Source organism: Phascolarctos cinereus, unplaced genomic scaffold, assembly GCF_003287225.1.
Source record: "Phascolarctos cinereus isolate Bilbo 61053 unplaced genomic scaffold, phaCin_HiC Scaffold_2;HRSCAF=192, whole genome shotgun sequence".
Classification (NCBI taxonomy): Eukaryota; Metazoa; Chordata; class Mammalia; order Diprotodontia; family Phascolarctidae; genus Phascolarctos; species Phascolarctos cinereus.
The window spans coordinates 299,829,263-299,848,502 of record NW_027555625.1 but is presented as its reverse complement, the minus strand read 5'-3'; the positions used below and the strand labels follow the sequence as shown (position 1 = coordinate 299,848,502).

Sequence of the window (19,240 nt, the reverse complement as noted above, 5' to 3'; positions counted from 1 at the left end):
CCTGCTTGCTTCATCAAACAGCAAATTTCCTCAAGATCCTCTAGGTCAGGCTGATGCTGCTATGAGCCCTGGGGGAATGCCCCTCTGGGGAAGCACCCCAACTCTAACAGATCTGCCACCTCTGGGCCCTTCTAAGGGCCAACAGCCTTCTCTCACTCTGACCTTGGAAGAAAGGAAGAAAACAAACATTTATTAAGCAACTATTACATGCCAGGCAAGTGGCTCAATGCTTTACAAATACTATCTTTTTTGATCCTCACCACAACCCTGGGAGGCCCAGGCCTGGCACTTAGGAGGTGCTTAATTGATTCTAGATTGATTGATTGCCAGGTTCTACAAAGCTAGAAGGATCCCAATGGGGAGTCAGTGACAGGCTGTATGTCTGCCTAGCTAAGAATGAGGAGGGTCATTAAAAGTTAGCCACCAGCAAAATAAATTTCACAGCCACAGAAACTCTCAGAACACCTACCAAATTACAGAGGGGTCGTAATCTGAGGTGGTGGAGGGCATGCCCACACTGATAAAATCATCAAGCTTTGAAGTATTGGTGTATATGTAATTTTATGATATAAAATTATTAGAGCAATTTATCATATTTAAATATAATATAATTATATGAATAATTAGGCATTACAAAGACATTGTTTAATAATATTCTTAACTCTGCTATTTACAACCTATACAGATTTGGGCAAGTTCCTAACCCTCCCTGGGCCTCAGTTTCCTCATTTGTAAAATGAGAAGGTTGAGTTAAATGATCTCCAAAGTCCCTTCAAACTCTGCATTGAAAGATATCCTTATAACTACACACATTTCTGTAATATTTAAAAGTTTTCAAAGGACTTTGCTCACAACTCTGTAAGGTGTGCTTGAGCTCTCTTTGACAAAAGGAGAAACTTGATCACACAACCGGCGAACACTGGAGCCTGGATTCAAACCTCATGCTCCTAGCTTAAAGCCCAGTTTCTTTCTACTCTGCTGCCACTTATAAGTCCACTTCCTCAAAGGCCCGTGGAAGGTGCCTTGCTCAAGGTCACACAATGAGGCAGCAGCAGAGGTCATATTCAAACCCAGGCCCTTTAACCTTCAGCCTTATCTTCCCCATGTCCCAAGTGCCTGTCCTAGACTGGCTGAAGGAAGCTAGGTATCACAGTGGAGAGAGCACAGTGCATGAAGTCAAGAAGACTTGAGTTCAAATCCAGTCTCAGATATTCACTAGCCATGTGACCTAGCACAAGTTACTTAACCTCTGTCTACCTCAGTTTCCTCACCTGTAAAATGGGGATACCAGCACTTACCTACCAGGGTTGCCATAAGGATCAAATGAGGTGATATTTATAAAGCACTGAGCCACATGCTTGGCACATAATAGTTGCTTAATAAATGTTTGTTTTAGGGGGCAGCTAGGTGGTGCAGTGGATAGAGCACCGGCCCTGAAGTCAAGAGGACCTGATTTCAAATCTAGCCTCAGACCAAACACTTGACACTCACTAGCTATGTGACCCTGGGCAAGTCACTTACCTCCAATTGCCTAAAAAAAATAAATGTTTGTTTTCTTCCTTTCTTCCAAGGTCACACAGTCAGAGAAGGCTGTTGGCCCTTAGAGGGGCCCAGAGGTGGCAGATCTATTAGAGAGGTGCTGCCCCAAAGGGGCATCCCCCCCCAGGGCTCATAGCAACATTAGCCTAACCTAGAAGATCTTGAGGAAATGTACTGTTCCCTGAAGAAAGCGGGGAGCAAACAGTAGCAACAGCAACAAAGCCCTGGCAGATGGAAACAAGATCGGGATGAGGCCGTTTGGTGATGCAGAAAGAGTCACGAACTCTGGTTCAGACCTTAGCGCTTCCTAGCCCTGAGAGCTTAAGACAAAGTTCCCCTCTCTGGGACCAGATTCCTCATACTTGAAATGAGGGGATGTGTGCCCTCTCGGATGAGCTCTGAGGTCTCTTCCAGCTGTCCTGTGCAAATATGCTGATCACCCACACTCTCTAGTGGGGTCAGCAGAAGGAATCCTTTCTCTCCTTCACAAGCTCCAGCAGACAGCCCAAGAGGGACCACTGTATCATATATCTGAGCTTGAAGGGTATTAGTCCAATTCTGCAAGTCCTTCATTTTGTTAAAAAAAAAGGGGGGGAAACTGAGGCACAAGGAGGTAAAGTGATTGGCCCAGGTATACAGGTAGTAAACATCAGGAGCAGAATTAGAACCCGGTCCTATGATTTCAGAATCAATGCTCTTTCTGCTACGCTATGATGACGTAGGACTCGTGTACCTTCTCCCTCCCTGCACCAATATCATCCACAGAAGGATTCAAGGTGATATGGACTAGTAGAGCATTCAGCCCTGAGTGTCTATTCCCCTAGGGTCATCAGGGCCTGTGAGCAAATCCTTCCCCCTTCTGCCTCCAAGCCTGTCTATCTGCCCAGTGAGGTGAGGGTACAAGTGGGGACTGCTTAGGACCACCACCCAAGTGAGCCAGGGAACAACATCCTGCCGGGCAGAGGGCAGGGGGAACGAGACAGGTCAAGCCGTCCCATGTGGGGCTCCTTCATCCATGGTCACAGACTGGAAGGAAGCAGGGCAGAGCTTCTATGGCCACCTCCACTCCACCCCCGAGCCTGTCAAATAAGAGCATCAAGCCATAGAACCTTTCACCATCAGAGCCTGAAGTCATCTTAGGACACAATGTTAGAGCTGGAAGGAACCTGAGAACATAGAATACTGAAACTGGAAGTGACCTTAGAACACAAAACTATAGAATATTACAACTGGACAAGGTATTAGAAAATGTGATGTTAAAGCTGGAAGAACATAGAATGACTTCCATGTAAATAAAGACAACAATAACAGCCACAAAAGCCAGATAAATAGAGAGGAATCAGGTCACAGAAACAACAGGGCAATTTTGTTACTACCTCGGTAAAATTATTTTGGCTTTTAAAAAAATCTGTAAATAACAAGTTTATAGTTACATGTACAATCATTTACAATCACTCATTTTGTTATAGTCTATTTGCTTTTGTTTTTTTTTTGTTCTTATTTATATAATATGTATACTTGTCAATGGAAGTTAACATAGTAATAATAAAAAGAACACAGACTGTGAGAGGGAAAAAAACCATCTGAGCTGGAAGAGATCTCAGACCAAAGAACATCAGAAAATAGAATGTGGAACACCAGAGATTGAAGGGACCTTAGAACACAGTGTTAGAACAGAGAATACTCAAGCTAGAATATTTGTGCTAAAGAGGATCCCAGGCTGTCTAGCCCAGTCCTTACCTGAAACAAGAACCCCCTCCTCAACATTCCTACCAAGGGTCATTTGTGTAGCTTCAGCCTGAACCTCTGACTTGTAGAACTTCTATGCGGTGGTCTTAGTTCTGCCCTCTCTTGGGGTCAAGAGAAAAAATCTGCCCCCTTTTCCAAAGGTGAGCCCTTGGGATACTTGAAAACATAGAGCACAGCCCCACCCCAACCCCAAGTCTTCTTTATTTGAGGCTAAATGGCATCCTAATACCATGCTATTGCTCCACAGACCCATAGATCAAATGGTCCCCCAACGGAGGTGAAAGGTGGTCACCATTCACACCTTTGCCTGGAAGGGCCATATTAATAATAACTCCCACTTCCATAATGCCTTCATCACAACCCTACAGAGTGCATTACCCTCATTTTATAATGGGAGAAACTGAGGCCCAGAGATGTAAATTAACTTGACAGTAGAATCATAGATTTAGAGCTGGAAGGGACCTTAGAGACCATTAAGTCCAAACCTCACATTTACAAATGAGGAAACTGAGGCATGGACCAGGTAAGTGACTGGTCTATGGCCATACCTATTAGAAATAAGTTGAGATGCTTCACTGGGGCCTCCTGGCTGTTGAATACAACCCTCTTCCCACTTGACCCATTTTCCTAGAAATGCCATCTTCAGCACCAGGCCAAAACCTGGGTAGGGGAAGGCTTAAAGGGGTCAAAAGATCAGAATCACCCCCTCTCCAATTCATCTCTTCTTCCTCTTTTTCCCTTCACCCCTCCCATGCCTAGGAGGGTGGGGGGAGCTGAGCATCTGCCACAATCCCCTCCTGCCTTTGGGGACCGCTCTTTATCTGTAGAGGGTGACAGTGGGTGTCAGCAGCAGAGAAAGAAGTTATATTGATAGATGTCAAACCCAGGCCCCCCCTTCGAGCAGCCGCTGACAATAGGCAGTTCTGCTGGATGAACTCGCCTGAGGTTCTCAGGGGAAAAGAAAAAAAAACCTTTTTTTTTTTTTACTGTTTAATTGAATATTTGAATAATCCTTTCATTCCTCCGAGGAATAAAGAATGTTGTCCAAATAACATTGACTCACTCCATTGGGAGACAGAGAAACAGTTGCAAAGGCTGTCGGGCACAATGGCCCCCCTCACACATCTCCAGCCTCTGGGATGATGTGTGTACCCTCAAGTGGGCCTGCTATTCAAGACGCCTTTTGTTGGCGAGAAGCTGTTGATAAATTGCAAACGCTTAAGGGAATGTGCGCTCTGAAAGCCGCCCGGTCCCCGCCTGCTGCCGCCGAGCTCCCTGAATGTGAGTCATGAAATCGAATGTTAGGTCAATCCATTAAGCTTCTATTAAGCCCTTCTGTAGAACAAAGCTACCCTGGGCCGTCTCCATAAATATTGCTATTTTGAGAAGAGGGGTCCTAATTTTAATTAAGCCTCTTTACCTGCTCAGGAGAGAAATCTATTTAGACACCAAATGGCTGTCCCTTGTGCAGTGCGTGAAGGCAAGCTCCGATTGTGCTATTGCGGGGTGTTGGGGAGGGGGAGGCAGGGAGAGATGAATACAACCCCAGGTCCTCTGCTTGCTATGGGCTCATCCTCCCCAGTTGGGTCAACCCCTGACCTGTTTCCAAACCGCCCACCAAGAGACTGCCCAGTCCGGCTTCCCAGGGGGAAAAATGGAAAGGGGTTAGGGGTCCAGAAGACACCCACACCCACACCCACACACACACACACACAAGTTTGCTAAGTTCTGATAGGTGGGAGAAGGGGTAACAGGGAGAGGTTGGGTTTAGCAGTGTGGAATGCTGGAAAGGTTTTGGGCTAGGAATCAGGAGATCTAGGTTCTAGTCCTGGCTTTGTCATCAACTTAAAGAAAATTTCATAGGAGATGTAGATTATATATGTGTGTATACATATCTGCATGTGTATACATGTATATATATATATATATATATATATATACATATGTGTATGTATGTGTACGTGTATAGATAGGTAGATGAGACAGAGAGAGAGAGACAGAGAGACAGAGAGAGAGAGAGAGAGAGAGAGAGAGAGAGAGAGAGAGAGAGAGAGAGAGAGAGAGAGAGAGAGAGAGATTTCACCCTTGGGATATCAGGAAAGGTAAAATATAGACTGCTGACTGTAATTAAAGGAGCCAGGTTCAAATCCAACCTTGGATGTTTACTGCCTTTGTGACCTTGGACTTAACCACCCTGGGCTTTTCTCATTTGTAAAAATAAGTTGGTTGGAGAGAAATGGCTTCTGAGTTCCTTCCCTTCCCTATAGCCTAAAGGTCTTTCCTCTTCTAGCCTATGATGTAGGACCCCTTCAAGCTGTAAATGGTATGATTCTATGAAAATTATATGGGCTAATATTCCAACTACCTCTTAGATCTCTGTTCTAAGACCCTTTCACTTCTCATGTTCTAAGGTCTCTTTCTGCTCTGCAATTCTGTATTCTAAGGTTCCATCTTGGAGGAGTGCCTTAGGGGCAAAGATAGAAACTGTGAAGACCTGAAATACTTACCCAAAGTGGACAAGAGGAGATGTGGTATAGAAGGATACCTAAGTCCTTAAGGAAATTGAGCAGACTCCTCTGGGCCACACTCTGATGCTGATCCATATATAGTATAGTGGGAATTAAATCCAGAGGTTAAATCCACTTACTAGCCAATCAAGGACATGTGACCTTAATCGTGTAACTTTACTATTCTGAATCTCTGTTTCCTCATTCATGAAATGGGGATAAACATTGCCCTAAATGCCTCGTGGACTTGTGATAAGGGGAACTTTTTTTTTCTAGACCGGAGGCCCTATAGAAATGTTGACAATTCTATTAATAATAATTAATAGTAAATTTTAAAGTGTTATAGGAATGAGAGCTAGTTACAGGAGTAGGAAATGGGGTAGTGTGGGAGGATGGAAGGAAGAAGCTGGGACTCTAACAGATGTTATCAGATCAGTCTGGGCAGAAATGTGGAGGTGGAGATGGAGGGGAGAGGGAAGCAGGTTACAGAACTATAAGCCCAGAGAAAGGGAGAAAAAGATTGTTGAGACAGAGAAAGGATTTGAGTTGGGGGGATGGGACAAGTAGGCGCTTTCTTTGCCACCGATTATTCTGGGATATTTAGTCTGGGTCAGAAGGGAGCTAATCGTGGAAACACAGAGGTCCTGGGCCAGGAGCCCAAAAGGGCGGCACCCAGGGTGATGAGCAGATGTGTACCCAAGTTGGCCCAAAGACCTCCTCCAACTGAGGTGATTATGCCCCACAGTTCTTTCCTGGACAGGGGAGAAGAGGGCGATTATCTATGAAGGATATCTTCTCCTGTCCCCTGAGGGCAGTCTCCCCATCCCCATCAGTTATGTGCTCTCTAGGGACTCTACTGGGATTGGGAATTATATGGCTTACTTCTGGAATTTAGGGAAATTCTAGGCATGGAGCTAATTATAATAATAATTTAGGATTACATGATTTAGAATAGGAAGGAGCCTAATCAAAATCTCCCATTTTATAGATGAAGAAACTGAGGCCCAGGGGGGTCCAAGGACAAACAACTAGTAAATACCTTAACTGGGATTTCAACTCATGTCTTCAAATTACAAATACAGTGTTCTTTTCAGTTATACTATACTCTCACATTTATACAACACTTTGTAAAATAAATACTATATAAATGTAAATCATTATTGTTGTTGCTATGATTTACAAAATACTTTACCTACTTCCTCATCTGTAAAATGAAAAATGTGGACTAGATGACCTATAAGTTCCCTTCTGGCTCTAAATCTATGATCTTATGATCTTCACTGACATTATTTCATTTGATCCTCACAATAACCCAATGGGAAGGTAGCAGAGGTAGCATTGTCCCCATCTTATGGATGAAAATACTAAGGAAAGAAGTGACTTGTCCAAGGTCACATAGCGACAGAACTGGTGTTTGTGTTCATCCTCTAATGATTCTGCATTCAGTGTGATTTCCAATGTGCCACCCACTCTTAGCACCTTCATTTCTGATCACTACTCAATAGCCTGGGGTATGTCAAAATAAGAAGTAGTTCTTCTAGAAAAACAGAACTCACCATTCCCCATAGACTTAAGGAAATTAAGCAGACTGATCAAATTCTGAAGTCCTCTCTGGGCCAGACCCTGCTGCTGAACCATGTATATAGTGTAGTGGGAAATTAAATGCAATGGTTAAGTGGATTCACTTACTAACTGATCAATAGGACATGTGACTGTAGTCATGTAATTTCGCTATTCTGAACCTCTTCACTTCTGTGAAGTTTGGATTCAGTCAAAGGGCCACACTTGAGGGCCTAGAGAGCCACATGTGGCCTCGAGGCCATAGGTTCCGCACCCATGCCATAGACTTTCATCCTTAGAAAACAACCTCTACCTTCTCTAAGTCATCTAGTCACTCCCCCTTCCCCCAGTTGCAGATGGGACACAATTATTCCCTTACAAAACACACACACACACACACACACACACACACACACACACACGCACACTTTCCTCCCTTCCAATCACCCCTTCACTACATATACCCCCATCATCATCCAATTATAAATACATCCAAATCACCCTAGTAAGCCCGATTATAAACAATCTCATATGATAAATATCCCTTCTAATCATTCTCAATTATATGTACCCATAATCACACACATATCCCCCTCCCACAAGCTGGTTAAAACAGGAAGAAAAAACTGATCTTTACAAAAATATTTATAACAGTATTATTTTGAATAGCAAAAAGATGATAAACTATATGCTCAACAACTCAGGAATGGCTGGATAAATTGAGATATGTTGATGTAATGGGATATTATTGTTCTTAAGGTAATAATAAATGGTAGCCTATCACTGAGAAACCTTGTGATCAGGAAAAGCTGGGTTGGAGTCCTGCATTTAACATGTACTGGATATTGACCCTAATCACTAGTAAAACAAATAATGAAATAACAGCATTATATATTGCTTTAAAGTTTGCAAAGCGCTTCACATAAATATGTTAACTCATTTGATCTTCACAACAACCTTGTGAGGTAGATGCTATTAATACCCTCATTTTACAGATGAGGAAACAGAGGCTGAGAGGTCATGTGATTTGCCCAGGGTCACATAACTGGTAAGTGTCTGAGGCTGGCTTTGAACCCAGGTATTCCTGACTCCAAGTCTCACATTCTAAGTAAGCACTATACCACCTACCTGCCCCAGGCAACTGTCTAATTCTCTAAATTAAATTAAGCAGATGCTTACCTGCCTTGGTAGTGAGAGTGAGAGTTTCCTCACTGAGTGTCCTCTATACCAAAGAAAATATGAGGACAGGTCCCAAAAAAGAGGGACCGATTGGGAGGCTGGGAAAGGCACATAACATATGAAAAATTAGACGTATGGGAAGACTGAAATGAAGTGATACCAAGGGAAGCGAGCAAAGCTGAGGGGAAAAAAAACCATTTACACGTGACTACAACTATGTAAAAGAAGACAATATTGAAATGGCAACAAAAGTCCGGCTGAATACAATGGGTGACATTGTTGCTGCCCAGGCTCATAAAATTTAAAGCAAGCAGCGTTCAGTTTTTTAAAACAAACTGCAAATGACAAAAGCGGACAGTTCACTACTATCAGTGGTAAACACCCCTTTGTGTTGTTTTGCTTTTCAGGGAGCTCACTTTGTGGTTTCTTGGTGTGTCTGTTTATGTGTGTCAGCTGTGTTAAGACAGAATTGATCGATTTAAGAAAGAAAATCTATTTCCTCGAGTGCCTGCCCCCAACACACCCACACTTCCAGCCTTCTCTTCCCTCCAGCTGAACCGGACAGGTCAGCTCCCCAGCACTCCCACGCTTCATGTGTCTATGCTTGTCTGCCCCAACCTCTGCCTCGGTCCTCCTTCCCCCTTTTCTCCAGATGACTTCCTTGCCTTTGAAAGCCAGCTCAGCACCAACTCCTCCCAGAAGTCTTCTCCAGCTTCAGCCCCCACCCCCAACTTGGTGATAACCTTTCATGGTACCCTTCAATATAACACTTCAATGTATTTGTCATATAATGTTGTATACTCGAGGTATCTGTGTTTGTATCTTATTCTCCTGCTCAGTGGTAAACTCCATGAAGGTAGGAATCACGTCTCTAGACTTTGCATCTTCCCCAGCCCTGGGTGTTAGGTTCTACAAAATGTTACTTAATAAACGTTTCTTGAATGGATGAACGAATGAATGAATGTCCCTGCCCAACTCTAATCATGACATTCATGGCAAATCCCCAAACTCCCTCCAGAATCATTTATAACTCACAATTATGTTAGCCCACTGGATTTGGGAATATGGCAGAGTCATATTGGGTCCTCAGCCAAGGCTTATGTTTGGCAGTATCAGATCATCCCCCTGTCCCTGAGAAGGTGGGGGGGGTGGAGCAGGTGTGAGAGAGAGAGAGATGTCTGTAGTGTGGCCTGATACTGAGACCATCTGTGTATCCTTGCTAAATTGCTGTGGATATAAGGTAAATAACTAGACCTCATTGTGAAGGGTTGATTGACAGTGGGTGATAGATGCCTGCCTGACTCCTCCAGAAGAAACCAAATGGCTGAGGTTTCCAGTGAACAATGACCCCTGAGTGTGGGGGGCAGGGAGGAAGGGAATAGCTCTCCAATATCATAGAAACATGAAATATTAGAGTTGGAAGGCACTTTAGATAAGAGAATCTTAGCACTAGAAGGAATTTTAGGAGATGCAGAATGTTTGAACAAAAATCAGAATATTCAAACTGGAAGAAGTCTTAGAGGTGGAAGGGACCTTAGAGATTATCAAGTCCAATTCCTTCATTTTACAGAAGAGGAAACTGAGGCCCAGACAAGTTAATAACTCATCCATGTTCATAATAAACTCTGGTTAGAACCTAGGTCTTCTGACTCCTAACTCCATTGTTCATCCGACTACCCCACCTCACCCATCTCCACCCAGTACCCTGGTCCCACCACACCCACCCTCGCACCCAGCTGCACACTCACCAAGGCTGAAGAGGATAAGGAACTTCAAGCAGACAAATTCCTGCCTGTCGACTTGCAGAGAGTGCAGCTGTCGTACAAGCTCCTGGGCCCGAAGCACTAGGCTATGAAGAAGAGATCCCGCCTGGGCTGCCACAGTCGATAAGTCTACCTGGAGTGAAAGGAAGCAGGCTCAGAATCAGAAGGAAACCACCTGGGGTCTCTTAGTCAAATCAGGGGGAGGGACTGCATGATGTGATGTAATAGAAAGCACTCTGCATTTGGAGCCTGAGACCAGCCATGAGAATGTTGGTCATGTCAGTTTTTCCTTTGGGTCTCATCTACAAAATGAAGACATCCAGGCTAGACTCTTTCTAGCAGCTCCTCTGGCTCTAAATCTGTGATCTGAACAGGTATATTTACAACAGACACCACCACCCCTCTTCAAGAGGGCCTAATTCTCTTTTCCTTGCAATTACTTGAAAATTACAGTCTCAGCCCCTCCTCCACACCCACATCCACCCATGAACAAACACACAACCCCCTCTAGAAATCACGGTCCCTGGATACGGCACAGACATAGCTTGAGCAGGTCTGGGCTGGGAGGGCAAGGAGAGAGAATTTGTAGGTCAGGTTATCCATTGACTGATTTCTTTTGAAATCACTCAGAAGTTTTCTAGGTACTGGGTCTGGGACAGAGGAGTGAGAGGCAGCAGCAGTGCAAAATAGATAGAAACGACCTCGGAGTCAGAGAGATCTGGGTTTGGGTTCCACCTCTAACACATGCTAGCTGTGTGACTCTGGGCACCAGTGAGTCATCGCTTCTTGGGACCTCTGCAGAGCAGCTGCTTTTCTGAATTGGTAAAGGGCATTTCCTTATCCAGAACTCCCTTCACCAATGGAATCAGAGATCCAGTCTCCCTCTCAAAAAAAAAAATCTGGAGGGGACACTAGAACATCAAATGACCTGAAAAAGACCTTAAAATATAGTATTTGAGCTGAAACATAGAATGTCATGGCTCAAAGGGACCTAAGAACATGTTAGAGATGTAAGGGCCCTTAGAATATAGAATGTTTGACGCAAATAAAACAAAACAGCTTGTCCTGGAAGAAGAGATGAGAAAATGCAACTGCCCTTTCTTTGCAGAGCTAAGTTGACTCTGGGTATGGATTGTCAGACTGTATATGTAGACTAATTTGGCTCAACTGCTTTTTTCCCTCTGCTTCTCCTTTTTTCTTTGTCACAAAGAAAGGCTCACAGAGTAGAGAGAGGAATAGATATTCAGAAATGAAAATGATATGAGAAAAAAGATCTCAATAAAAGTCTATTTTTGAAAGAATGCAGAATGTTTGAGCTAGAAGGGACCTTAGAAAGAACAGACTTAGGTGGTCATTAGAATATAAAATATTAGGGAAGAGCTCTCAGAACACAAAATGTTAGAACTAAACATAGAATGTTAACGTGAGAGAGTACCTTAGGGACCATTTAGCTCCACATCCTCAAATTATAGATATGCAAACTGAGCTGCTGAGGTGGGGAATTGACTTACCAAAGGTCACACACTGAGTTAATGGCAGACCTAGGAGTGTTTCTAGGTCCTCTGACTCAGTACGGTGCTGTTTCCACCATAAGAGGTTATTTCACTCTATCCAGTTCTACAGGGGACCAGGACAGGTCCCTTCTCCATCCATCCCCTTTCTCCCAGTAGGGAACCCGGTCATTCTGAGGTTCTGAACTCCTTGTCCCTAGGGTCCAGGGTAATGCCTCCATTCTCTGGAAACATGTTGGGGTGGGATGAGGAGACAAAGAAGTGGAGATACCTTGGCATCTTCTCTCTCTCAATTCCATCTTTTCTTTCTTCAGCTAATGTCTCTTCCCTAGGATGCTCCACAAAATCTGAGGTCACCATCCCAGAACATCCTAAATTGTCCAAGCTACTTCTATCACATCATATTACAAAGGAGACTGAAGGCCTAGAGGTGTGAAATGACTCACTGTAGGTCACATATCAAGTCAGTGATGGAGCTGGTACTAGAACCTTGGTCTCCAGGATAGACAATCTTTCCGAGCCCAGATGACTATGGGAAGGAAGGGGAGGAGAAACAGGGAGAAATCCTACCAACGGTACATAATCCAGAACTGTCTAAATTTAATCTTCCCAGGGTGAAGATAGGAACTAGGCAAAATTTTAAAGCTGGATGGGGGTCATCTAATCCAGTTATTCTCCAAGTGCAGCTTGGCCACCCCTGGGGAGTGCCTGAGACCCTTTCAGGGGGTCTATAAAGTCAAAACTATGCTTATAATAATACTACCAATATTCATTTCTAATGCAATAAATATTAATAGATATCTCCCACATAAACAAAAGCCCTGGGGGGTGAGGTCCTCATAATTTTTAAGAGTGCAAAAGAGTTCTAAGACCACAAAGTTTGAGAACCACAGATCTAATCCAGCCCTTTCATTCTGGAGATGAGGAAACTGAGGCCTAGAGCAAGACAGTGAGTGGCCTTGCGACAGCTCTGCGGTACTGAGGTCTTCCCTCCCCTGATCCCTTCTTCGGCCGCCCCTCGGCTTCCCCGCAGCCCAGGCCTCGGAGGCAGGCAGGAGCCAAAGCATCGGTGGCTGCACCCAGAGCTGACACTGCCAGTGTCTGAAGGGTCCTCCAGGCACAAAGAGCCCGGAGCCGTCGTTTGCTGCTGTTTGTGAATCATTGTGCCTGGTGAATGGGAGCTGGGCTCAGACTCAGCTCCCTGAGCAGGGTCAGGCGGGCCAATGGGGCTGGAGCAGGCCTGCAGCTCTCTGCTCCTTCCACCACACGGCTCCAAGAAGGCTGGCGAGGGCGAGCAAGCACACACACACACACACACACACACTCTCACAGACACACACATACACACACTCACACACACACTTACACACACATACACACACTCTCTCACACACACACACACACACACACACACACACACCCCACTGCAATGTATATACTCTCCCCCACACAGGCAGGATGTCGCATGAATGCACATACACACATTCACAACCTTAAGCTCACAGATATATATATACTTGTATCCACATACATACTACCACACAGCCACAAGTACACTCATGGCCACAGACACATATACAAACTCACAATATGCCAAATACTCTCAAATACACAGAAGGTTCTCACAAACACACTGGAAAGCACATTGGATTTGTAGTCAAGCCTGGGACCCTGGGTTCAAATTTCAGCTCATCAACTTATTTCCCTCTGTATGACCTTGGATAAATCACTTACCTCTCTGGGCCTCAGTTTCTTCATCTGTAAAATGAAAGGGTTGTACTAGATGACCTCAAAAATCCATTATTCCAGCTCTAAATATATAATTTGTTGCTGTTCAGTTGTGTCTGGCTCTTTGTGACCCCTTGGGTCATAGCACGCCAATACCATCTATGGGATTTTCTTGTTAAAGATACTAGAGTGGTTTTTATTTCCTTTTCCAGTGGATTAAAGCAAACAGAGGTTAAGTGACTTGCCCAGGGTCACACATCTATTAAGTGTCTAAGGTTGGATTTGAACTCAGGTCTTCCTGACTCCAGGTCCAGCACTCTATCCACTGAATCATCTAGCTGCCCTATGATACAATAATTCACACACACACACACACACACACACACACACACACACACAATGCATATTTATTTTCTTTTTTCCAAGTCAGACCCCCAAATTGGGAGATAAATGATGTTGGCAAGGATTAAGACTTCATCTCTGAGACTGCCATGTGTAAGGTTAGAAAGGAGGAGGCGGTGGGGGCTTGGTAAAAGAAGACTAGACTCCCTTTGAGCATAAGCTCTCTCACTGGATATGTTGCAATGGAGATTCCATGGCAATTTCTGAGCCGTGGCATTGAAGGGATTCATTTGTGGAATAGACATTGGACTAGATGTCCTCAAAGATCCCTTCCAGCTCTTAGACTCCATATTGTAATAGTCTGTGTTGCAGGATCTGTGGTGATATCGCCACTTGGCAGTTAGCACTTTTGTGTCCTTCTATTCAGTGTTATGGAAAGATTCCTAGGCTTGAAATCAATAGACTTGGGTTCCTTTCCTCACTTCATGATAGAGCTTGAGCAAGTCACTTTCTCTAGCCTTAGTTTTCTCATCTGTAAAATGAGGCTAGTAATTCCTAAACAACCCACATAAACCCATAATGCTTTGGAAAAACAAAGCACTATAGAAATCTATTAGTATTATTATTAATCATCATACTAAACTTCTCTTGAGAAATCCAGCCTCTGTTTCTTGGAGCTAAGGGGGAAAGGAGGGAATATACAAAGGTAGAGACATATAGAAGGGGCTGTACCCCAAATATCTGGAACAGGGGAATAGCCAAAACAATAAAAAAAAACCCAATGGAGTAGAACAGAGAACTGAAAGAAAATTCTATTCCTGCCTGGAACCTTCTCTTTTAGAACTTCACACCCAGCATATACATCCTAGAGCAGGGATTTAGTCAAAGGGCAGGACTTGAGGACCTAGAGGGGCCACACGTGACCTCAAGGCCGTAGGTTCCTCACCCTTGTCCTAGAGAATGGCAGGCCCCAAAGTATTGCCAAGAACAGGGGTGAGGATGAGGAAGGTGATTATAGGAGGTGGTGAGAAAGAAGAAAAAGTGGTACCTCCTGGCCAGTGACCAGCAGAATGCTCCCCTCCTTCCCATGTTGGATCTGTCTGTAGATGTGATCAAAGACAAGCAGCTCACTCCAGCAATTCTGCAGAAGTTTCATCTGGTCAGCCACCTGTCACAGAGACACAGAGACGACCAATTAGCTGAGCAGACCGCAAGCTGTGAACCCCAGCTCTGTATCCAGAGAAGTGCAAGAGAGGCCTTCAGGGGAGGTATGACTTGTGGTGGCAGCTGTAATGTAGTAGACGGAAGACCAGAGCAGGGGGGTCAAAAGACCTGGGTTTGAGGCCCCCTCTCAGACTCCAGGCTTGTAGCCCCTCAGGCCCACATTCAAAGCCTCCTAGACCCAGTGACTCCTCCTCATCCCCAGCCTTTATAACACAGAACATTTGTTAGAGCTGGAATGGATGTCATAGCGTGAAATGTTAGGGTTAGGACAGCTTTGAGAACATAGACCATTAATTTGGAAGATCTCAGAACAGTAGAAAATCAGAACATAGAATATTAGAGATAAAAGGGACCTCAGAACAAAGGACCTTGTGCTATGAGATATTAGTGTTGGGAGATGGTCTGGTTCGAATCCCTCTTATTACAGATGAAGAAACAAAGGCTCAGACAGAGGAAGGAACCAGTCCAAGGTCACATAGTGAATTAACCCAGGCTTTCTGATTCCCAATGAGAATGTACTGTTCACAAATGGCCATCTCACAGTGGCTAAGGCCCTTACATCTAACAGGACTAGCTGTCAGACCGCCTACCTGCCTGTCATGGTGGAGAAGCTGAACCTAGACAGAGTTTAGTGCTAAGTAGAGGGAACAGCGTGTGCTCCCTCACTCTCTCAGCCTCCTCTTCCTTCCCCATCTCGCCTCTCCCTTCTCTTCCACTGCCCAACTCTAACAATTGAACAAGACGCCATACAGAACATGAAGCAGGGGCCTATTGGCCAGCAGAAGGTTCATGGTTAAGACCCCATAATGCTATGGGGTCTGACCTGGGAAACTTGGAGCCAGAGCCCTAGAGATAGAGAGGGAGCCTCCACCCCCAGGGCTATTAGTGCTGGAGCAGAATGAGATGGGAGATAAAAAAGATCTTCTCAAGCCAGGATAGGGGAAAGGGGTCACTGTGACCCAGGCATGTGGAAGCCCCAGAACAGCTACCATACACAAACTCCTGCCCCAGAGATCAGTGCTGGCAAAAGCCAGCTCAGACCTTACTCCTCCTAACCTTAGTTCTGCCCCACCCCATCCCTCCTTAGCTTAGGACAAAGAGTCTGGGGATGGGAAACAGGAGACCTGGCTTCTATTCCCAGCTCTGCCATGAATCCTATCAATCGTTTCCTCTCTCTGGACCTCAATTTCCTTATAAAATGAAGATAATAATCCTTGTCTCCCACACAAGGTGGCTCTGAGGATAGAATGAGACTATAGTTGGGAGAGGGACTACTATATAAATAATAATAGAAGCTTTCTCCATAAAGACCCTATGATGGAAGCGGTGGAAGGATGATTAGCCCCATTATAAAGATGAGGAAACTGAGGTCCAGAAAGAGTCAGTAACTTCCCCAAGGTCACACAGCTGGGCTTGAACCCAGGTATCCTGTCTCTCACAGGGTAGCCCTATCCCTGTCCATTATAATGACGTTTGGAGTGACTGACCTATTCCTATAAATTCCTTGGACAACAAGGGAAACTTATTTCAGGCTCACTTTCCTGCTTCAATTTTGACTCATTTCTATGCTTAATTAAGAGATGGACAAATGGAGCCTTCAGTCAATCAACACAGCATGAAATGGAAAAGATCACTAGCCTGCGAGTCTAAAGAGATGAGGTCTAGTCAGGGATGTGCTGGGAAATGTTTAACAAACGTTATAGTTTAATCTACCATGTTCTTTGCATTTTCTCCGCCACTTTCTTAAGTCAAGACACTCAACAAAACTAGAAGTCAAGCCCTGATTCATCAACATTTGCTGACTTCTGAGGTGTAAATGCTCACACTGAAAATTTAACAATCAGCTCAGCGTGACTGAAATGGCTCCACTGCATCTCTGCCTCTGGTCCTATCTCCATCATTCATTTACAGAGACCTTGAGTGAGTCATTTCCCTTCCTTGGGGCTCAGTTTCCTCATCCTATAAATATGGAGGGAGGTGGACCAGATGATCTCAAAGGCTCTTGCCCACCCTACACTTTCACATTCTATGTTCTGAGGTCCCTTCCAGCTCTGACGTTCTACGTTCTAGGGTCCCTGTCTGCTCAAGCATTATATGATTCTATGAGTCTGTTAGAAGGCAGGTGGCTGGGACCCTCATTTAACCAAAGACAATTGGTTTAACCTTCATGAGGCTCAAGTTAAAGGTTATTCTCTAGTCCCCGTGTACATGCCCTACCTCCCTTCCGAAATATATATAAAAATGGAAATTTATAGCCCCTAGGACAAAGTTGGCCACCACTCCCCTGGGCCAGCCCCACTCCCTACAGCCTACAAGTCCTCCTCTCTGGACCAGGGGAGGCTGCAAATCTTCCCCCGCACCTTGACACATCTCATCCCGTCTCGTTCCACAAGGGTATTTATGGATGTCATGCTGACCTCGCTCCCGTCGCCCCCACCCCTGGCCTGCCGAGGCCCTCTCACAGCAGACCAGCCCCCGGAGCCCCCTGCACCCTCCATGCTCTGATTAGTATCCTTGCCGAAGGCCAGCTCGGGTCTGTAATTCTCGGGTGGTTGACATGCTCCTGGCTGGCCCTACAGAGTGGCAGGCAGGGGGCTCATTTGTCAGAGACAGACTGACAGAATTACTGCCCCTTAAATGAAACCATATATCTGGGGAGTTAAATCTGTTGCCAATCGTGGCTCTGGGGGGCTTCAAAGGCCAGACGTGGAGTGTGAACTAATGTCAAAAGAGACTATTAGCCATAACCCTCCCCCCCATGGCCCTCCCTTGCTCTATTTCCAACCCCCTCCCCTTCTTCTCCAGCCTTCAAGATAGCACAGAGTTTGCCCAGGGTCTGAGCAGAAAGGAGATTGGCTGGGACTCTCTTGAGCATTAGGCACAACAGCACTGGGCAGGCCATTTGAACATAAGAAGTTAGCGTGAATTTGCTCCCAAAAACCTTAGCGGAATAAGCATTCACCTGTCACTCAGGAGAGGTAGCTCTAAGATTTTATGTTCTACGTCCCAAGGGTCCTTCTGTCTCTGGCTCTAATATGCTCTGTCCTATGTCTTTTCTTTAAGACTCCTTCTAACATTCATTCGATGGTCTGACATCCCATCTTCGAAAGTCCTGTCAGCAATTACAGCCTATGAGTTAAACTCCTCTCTCTTCCTGGAGGCTGCCTGTGTAACAGATGTGTTCAGGGGAGTAGATTATGTACAACCCTCCTGAAAGAGAGTGAAGGGTGGGGTCTGGGATGCTCTGCCATGTAAAGGAATGGGGCAGAACCTTCCAGTTGTCCTCACCTTCATCCAAGCCTCTGATTTCATAGGCTGCTTACCCCCATAAAGTTCCCGGTGGGCCGGTAGGAAAGAATGTGCATGTAGGCCAGGATAGGGAGAGCATTTTGTAGGCCAGGATGGTACTTAACTGCATAGCTGTTTTAAGAATATTGCATGACACTATGCATGGTGTCCAATGGGGCAGGACACTGTGAATGTTTCAATATCGTAGGATATTACGAATGGTGTTTCTTGGGCTCAGTGCTGACCCTGGCAAAGGAGACAGGAAGCAGGAAGGCCCAGCCAACAGAAGAGGAAAAAACACTCACCAAAGTGGTCAGAAAGCCTTGCTTCTCCTGGATGGAAACACTCATGGGAATGGCACCTTATTACCCACCCCCGGCACTGAAATCCAGAGCTATGTAAACCCAGGGTCTGCCTACTACCTCTGCCCTCTAGATGCCTCCAGCTGAGGCCTGGACATGTGAAAGAAGCCAGGGTCCTTCACAGAAGAAATGATTTGCATTCCCAGGTGTCCTGGGACTTTCTTTCCCCCACCTATAATATTTCTGGACTTAGTTGACCCCACCTCACAGCTTCCACAAACTCCATGCCAGTCTCCCTTCAGATAGGAAGTATGGCTTATGTTAATAAACACAGTTCATGCCTAGGCCTCCAGGGCTGTATCAGCCAACTTCCATTCCAGCAGCCACAGAGAGACCAGGACAAAGAATACCCTCAGACCGGTACCTCCTTTACCCCCCGACCTTCTTACTCCCATGATAGCCCATGGCTCTGGAGATGATAGCCCACACCCCAGGTATCTAAGACAGAAAATGATGCACCTGCCATGGTCCTCACCCCCGCCCAAGAA

The 19,240-nt window shown here is 45.2% G+C and overlaps 1 protein-coding gene across 4 annotated transcripts in view; it reads right to left on the bottom strand.

Moving 5' to 3' along the window:
* The window catches only part of NR5A1 (nuclear receptor subfamily 5 group A member 1), a 49,728-nt gene that overhangs the window by 10,715 nt on the left and 19,773 nt on the right, over nt 1-19,240 (bottom strand). For 3 of the 4 annotated variants that reach the window (XM_078150131.1, XM_020967587.2, XM_020967588.2), the window contains 2 exons: nt 14,927-15,046; nt 10,283-10,430 (listed from right to left, as the gene is read on the bottom strand). In XM_078150131.1, the coding sequence (XP_078006257.1) occupies nt 10,283-10,430; nt 14,927-15,046 (268 nt within the window). Of the gene's footprint in view, nt 1-4,301; nt 4,564-10,282; nt 10,431-14,926; nt 15,047-19,240 lie in introns of those variants that run through there. The other variant, XM_020967591.2, reaches the window with a different exon arrangement.